The sequence below is a fragment of the Apus apus genome, chromosome 1 (assembly GCF_020740795.1).
Source record: "Apus apus isolate bApuApu2 chromosome 1, bApuApu2.pri.cur, whole genome shotgun sequence".
NCBI lineage: Eukaryota > Metazoa > Chordata > Aves > Apodiformes > Apodidae > Apus > Apus apus.
In genome coordinates, this window is record NC_067282.1 from 94,256,565 (window position 1) to 94,262,860 (window position 6,296).

The 6,296-nt window shown below is 51.3% G+C and overlaps 1 protein-coding gene across 2 annotated transcripts in view; it reads right to left on the bottom strand.

The window, feature by feature from the left end:
* SCAF4 (SR-related CTD associated factor 4) overlaps window positions 1-4,563 on the bottom strand; it is a 46,266-nt gene extending 41,703 nt beyond the window's left edge. For both annotated transcript variants that reach the window (XM_051608910.1, XM_051608909.1), the window contains exon 1: window positions 4,294-4,563. In XM_051608910.1, the coding sequence (XP_051464870.1) occupies window positions 4,294-4,323 (30 nt within the window). In that variant the 5' untranslated portion in view covers window positions 4,324-4,563. The remainder of the gene's footprint in view (window positions 1-4,293) is intronic.
* Window positions 4,564-6,296: the final 1,733 nt, after the last annotated feature.

Below are 6,296 nucleotides of genomic sequence, written 5' to 3' on the forward strand. Positions count from 1 at the left end.
CACTCTTCCAGGACATGCAGGAGACAGGACTGGCTTAAAAATACAGCCTCTTGCACCTATTGGAATACGGACATAATTTTAGGCAGCTACAAGAGGTAGCAGCTTCTACTCCTTTCTGAAAGAGACAATGGGTGCCAAAATGCACAAAATATTATGTTAATCTTTCCTCCAACCACTGATACTGGTAGTCGTGTCCTTGCTGCTTTGCCATACAACAGAGGGAATCTAACTGGGGTTCATGAATTCCAGTAACTGCTAAAGAACCACTGGGAAGGATATCCTGCTAACCTCTATTTATAGGACCTGGGGAGGGGAAGAACAGGGAACAACAGATCGCAATAGAACGTGCAAAATGAAGTCTTACCATTAGCACAAGATTGCTAAACTAGATAAAAAATACAACTACCTAGTTAACTGAAATCAATTAAATAGTGAAGAAAAACACAGCTTTAACTTTAAAGAAACAGCCCACAAAATATCTATGCTGTTTGTGATCTAGGCACACTTAAGTGGGGATATCAATTGCTTCAGTGGGACAGATTAACTATTATCAACCTGTGACACACATTTAAGTGAATATCCTGCATTACTCAATATAAACATAAGGTTACAAAATAGCAAACTTGACTTCATTCTACTTCAGCAGCAAGACTGTGAAGAAATCTGTAAGTTTTATAACCAGTAAACCATCCCACAAGTTTTTCAGATTAAAGAAAATTAAACACATGGCCCCTAAATTAAAACATGACAAGGATTAAAACCTTTATCAACCATGGCAGATATGTGAGTTGGCACTGTTTGTTTTCTTTAGAGAAATGTTTACTTGTTTCCTTAAAACTGTAAAAAAGTTTTGCACCATTATCAACTTATCTTTTGTGATTTACTTAATGGTAATCTTAATTTAACACACCATATACAACTAATGATACATGAATTTTAACTCGTTCTTGTAGGATACAGTTTGAACTAATTTCCTGAGGGAAAACACACTACACTACATAACTGTCAAATCCCTCCTATACAGTTGGTATTATCCGCTCAGAGTACAGCTAGATAAGAATCAAGCAGCAAACATGTTTGGTCCACACAAAAAACTTGCTAGCTCCTGTAGAAAAATGATAATTTTTAAGAGGCACATTTACTGGTGAACTTGCATTCAAAATACAGGTACAAAGAACAGGATTAAGGGAATGGGCAACACAATCAAACACGATCAAATTACGCAACCCGTGTAAGTTACCACCCATTGGCAGAGCCAAACTAATTGACTCTAAGTGCTCTTTCCTAGCTTGCCGCAATTGCTAAGTGCAACATGCTAGCTCAAACCTCTACATTTAAGTTCTACCTCACAGTTCAGATGGGCAGGTAAGATCACATACTTATCGCTATTAGCTGACAGGCAAAAACTTGTTACTTCATGGCAGCATAATCATATATACCATCAGAAACCTATAACCCGAATGGCAGAAACTGAACTTCCAAGGAGAACTGGAACCCAAGTCAGCCAAAACTACTGACTTCTACTGGACTGGATGAACAGCTGCAGCAAAACCAAAACTGTTCTAGATTGCACAAATTAAAATGTTTTTCACCCTAAGCTCTTTTATCTGAGAAGAGGATACCAACATAATAGCTTAGAGGATGCCTAATTTACAGCCATGATTTGACCTTGGACCTTCTGCCATTCAAGAAATTGTTGTAATCACCAAACCCACCCCAAAAAATCTCAGGTGATCATATCACCTGAAGCAGTAGCACCTCCTCCTTCATGTAGACTGGCAAAGCACTGACAAAAAGCACAATCCACAAAAGAACAGAGTGTAAAGTCAGAAGGACATCACCCCTAGCACCCATTGGAAGTCCAGCACATAACACATGGTTGCTGTAGTTAAAGTTGCCATTATAAAACCACAGTTCTCTGTCAACTGTGGCACTGTACAACCATCAGCCAAGTTCAGGAATTCTTGACCTACAGGGCATTCTGTAGATACCTCTGTCTTTGCTGTTGAAGCTATTCCACTCTCAATCAAGTAATTAACTACTCAGTGAGAGACTGGTACCTCTGTAGTCCTCACAATGTCTATGCATTGTAAGACAGGCTTACAGACAATACGAGTCCTCGCACACTCACTAGCCTGCACAATTCCCACCAGTCTGTGAATAACATTGTGACCTTTTGTAAAACAGCTTTTACTTGCTCTGCTTTCACTGAGAAAGCCCAGAAATGGAACAATATCTGTCAGCAAATCTTGCTATCTTCAAAAAAGTTGAAGATGTTTCACACTTTATTCTAGTATGTACTGTTTTGCATGCTTCAAGGCAACACATGCTGCAAAGTTAAAAGAACAGTTTAAGAACTGGACTTTATGTTCTTAGCTAATATCATAAACATGCCTTCTAAGATCAGGACAGCAATTACACAAACCCTGAATTTTTTAACATGTTAACGCATAAGTAGTCCAATGGAACAAGTTGTACCTACAAATTACTGCAGAACAGGGATTTTAGCACGTATAGTTTTCTTCCCCATAACCGATGTTCAAATGAAATCCAGTGCTCCAATTCCTTTCAGCAGCCAGCCATCAGAACTTCACTCAGTATTTCTGATTGTATCAAACAAAAGCATCACACTTCTACTATATCCGAGAGGAAGATGTTGAAATAAAACATACCGATTTCTAAAATGAAGATTAGTCAGAGAATACCACTCTAAAGTCACACATACTTTCACCACCAGATCAGCAAACGTGGGTTTTATTGTTTGAGAAACACTAAGCGCTGCCCGTACAATTAAGTTTTATCAGGTAGCAACATGTTTAAATTAATGAAGTGAAAGCAATCACCTGCTAGGACTTCTGTATATTTAGGCAGGTAAGTATGTTTCTGTTGTCTGTTTACATGAAACCTGAAATGTCACTCTATTTCCATGTATTTTGGGAAGGTTGTTTTGTACCATTTCATACCACTGATTCAAAACAGCACAATAAACCCATAACATATGCGAATAATTAAAAATAAAACTGTTAAGAAGAGGTGTATGTTGCCTATTTTTTTACTTTGTACTTCTAGAATTTTGTTAAGGATGAGCAGATTTTCAGTTGTGCCTGTGTCCATGACAAGCAGTTACAGGGAGTGAACTTTACACAGCATGACTTCATCACATGAGAGCAGTCTGCCATTTTTCCTGTTTCTGTTCAGCAAACATGCACAGCTACCTAACCTTCGAAGCATATTAAACACATTGGAATAGGTTCTAGTTTAGCTTTAACTGATTATCTGCAATGAGAATATGCATGTTCTATAGTCCATACAGGATCTGCAAACATCAAACCGTCAAACTGAGGTGGGAGTGTCATGTATCCTAAAAATCGCCGTAAGTCATGTGTCACAAACTTTATAAAGTACCAGTTAGAGCATTTTGCTATACACTATGCAAAAAACAATCACCGTCTATTTTGTTCACAACTCTGACTGGCTGACTAAAGAATAAATAATCATCATAATACAGGCACCTTCTGTGCAGCATGAAAGGAGGCCTTACACTTTCTAACCTACCTCCCGTGTCCCTAGAGCTGGGGTCGATCCCTTAGTCCCATCTCCAGACGCGGTTTCTATACAGAGATAAGCCCCCTCGCAGTTTTCCCTCTCTGTTCAACCTCCAGCCTACCCTATCTGCCGGCTGTTCACATGGCAGGCCTCTCGCCAAGCCACTGCCGGGAAATAAAAAGTGCCCCGCGCCCCGAAACGCGGCTTCCCCCTCCTTAACAACACGCACGCAGTGGAAACGCCTTGTAACAGGGATCCCAGCTCGGACGCTCTCCAGTGGGGCGAGGAAAAAAAAAAAAACAGGGAGGGCAGAGAAGGGGGGTCAAAGATCCCCCTCAGCACCAAGCCCCCTTCCCCCCTCCCCCGCCCCGACGCCAGCGCGGGCACTCGGGCTGCGGCGTCGCTCGGGGAACGCTCGTTGCAACGGCCGCGGCGGGCCCGACCCCGCTCGCCTCCATTTTCCTCGGGAGACTCGATCCCCACCCTCCCAAGGCGGCTGGGGCCAGCCGCGGGGCCCGGGTCGGGCCAGGTCGAGCGCTGCCCGGGCCCTCCCCCAGCGCAGGCCTCTGGCGGCGCCGCACCGGGCCCGCGCGGCCCAGCGCCGGAAGCCGAGCGAGGGGTGGGACGGGGGGACGGGGGCAGCGATGGCGGCTGCAGTGACCCCCCCCGCCCCCCCCACCTCCCCCGCTGCCCCTCCCGCCCCGCCGCGGCCCCGCGCTCCCCTCCCCTTGCTCCCCGGGCTCCCACCTCCTGGTTGAAGGCGTTCACGGCCTCCATGTTGGCGGCGGCGGCGGATGCGGGCGGGCGGGCGGCCGCGCGGGGGAGGGAGCGGGGAGGAGGGGCAGCTCGGTCCCGCTCAGGGGCTGCGCGCGGACATGGCCGGGCGGGCGGGCGGGCGGGCGGGCGGGCGGCGGGGCTGGCGCTCTCCCCCTCTGCCGGGCTCGCGCTGCCGGTGCGGCGCCTGGCGGGCAGGGCCGCGGCGCGGAGCGTCTCTCCCAGCGGGATGGCGGAGGAGCCCACGCCGCGCACAGCACCCTGGGATCGCGCAGGCCTCCCAGCCCCGCGCCGCCCGCGGGAGGGAGGGAGGGAGGGAGCGCGCGCGCGGGGCGGCCGGGCCCGTCACGTGACGCGGGGGCGGCCGGGCTCCCCCGGCGCCGCCATGTCAGAGCCGGCCCCGCCCCCAGGGAGGGGAAATGGCGGGGGTGCCGGGGGGGCCGCGGCGGCCCGTCCCGCGGCGGGCAGCCGCTGTCCTCCGCCGCTTCCCGGGCAGGAGGGGCCGGACGAGAGCCCCAGCGGCTGGTTTCTCCGGAGGGGCGGCGTTGTTGGGGCGGCTGGGCCCGGGCTCGGGCCCTGCTCGGTTCCCTGCGGGAGGGGGGCCGGGGGCTGGAGGCTGGAGGGAAAGCGGTGCCGGGTTCCGGGGCCGCGCGTGGAGAGCCGGGGCTTTGCTAATCCCCGCGGTCTGGCCTGGCAGGCGGCACAGGGCGGGAGCTCGGCCCTGCCGAGCGGAGCGAGGGGCCGGCGCTGGCGGCTGCCCCGTGTGCCCGGGGTGCCCGGTGTGACCGGGGTGCCCCGGGTTCCTGGGGTGCCTCTTGTGCCCGGGGTGCCCCGTGTGCCCCGGGTTCCTGGTGTGCCCGGGGTGCCCCGTGTGCCTGGGGTGCCTCTTGTGCCCGGGGTGCCCGGTGTGACCGGGGTGCCTCTTGTGCCCCGTGTGCCCGGGGTGCCTGGTGTGCCCGGGGTGCCTCTTGTGCCCCGTGTGCCCGGGGTGCCTGGTGTGACCGGGGTGCCCCGGGTTCCTGGGGTGCCTCTTGTGCCCGGGGTGCCCCGTGTGCCCCGGGTTCCTGGTGTGCCCGGGGTGCCCCGTGTGCCTGGGGTGCCTCTTGTGCCCGGGGTGCCCTGGGTGCCCCGGGTTCCTGGTGTGACCGGGGTGCCCCGGCTGCCCCGTGTGCCCAGGGTGCCTCTTGTGCCTGGGGTGCCCGGTGTGACCGGGGTGCCCGGTGTGACCGGGGTGCCCGGGGTGCCTCTTGTGCCCCGTGTGCCCGGGGTGCCTGGTGTGACCGGGGTGCCCCGGGTTCCTGGGGTGCTTCTTGTGCCCGGGGTGCCCCGTGTGCCCGGGTTGCTCCGTGTGCCGCCGGTGCCGGCCCCGGGAGAGGCGCTGCAGCTCGGCGGAGTGTGGAACGGCAAAACTGAAGGGCTGTTCCCAACCGAGGGTTTTGCACCGGTAGAGAAGACGGCTGGTAAATTAAAAGGTTCATGCTAACGCTCACGAGAAAGCTGCACGTATGCTGCGAGCGTTAGTTTCAAGGACATAATAAGCAGGCTGTTGGCGTTTGTTAAGGAGAGTGTTTGTCAAGTACACCGTCAAGTGCTATAATAATGTGTTGGTATTGATGCCAAATCGGTGATTTGAGTCTTGTCAAGTGCTCTATATTATGATGCATCTAACACGTTACTGTTTAAGTTAAGAGTTTCATTGTTTAACTCTAGTCCAGTACATCCGCAAGGGAGTAAATAGGAAAGAGGAAACTCAGAATATTACAGAATTCTCACAGAAAGTGTCTTTGGCTCCATTTTGTGTTCAGGTATTAAACTGTGCCTGACGTTTGTGCTGTTAATCAAAAGGAGATAACTTTCAGGAGTCTCTTCTCCCTGTCATCAATATATGGATGTCCAACCCTCTTTAAAAGCAAGTATTTTTAAATTTGAAGAAAGCTGACAAGTAAAAAGAAATTTTGTTCTACTCAGATTATGAA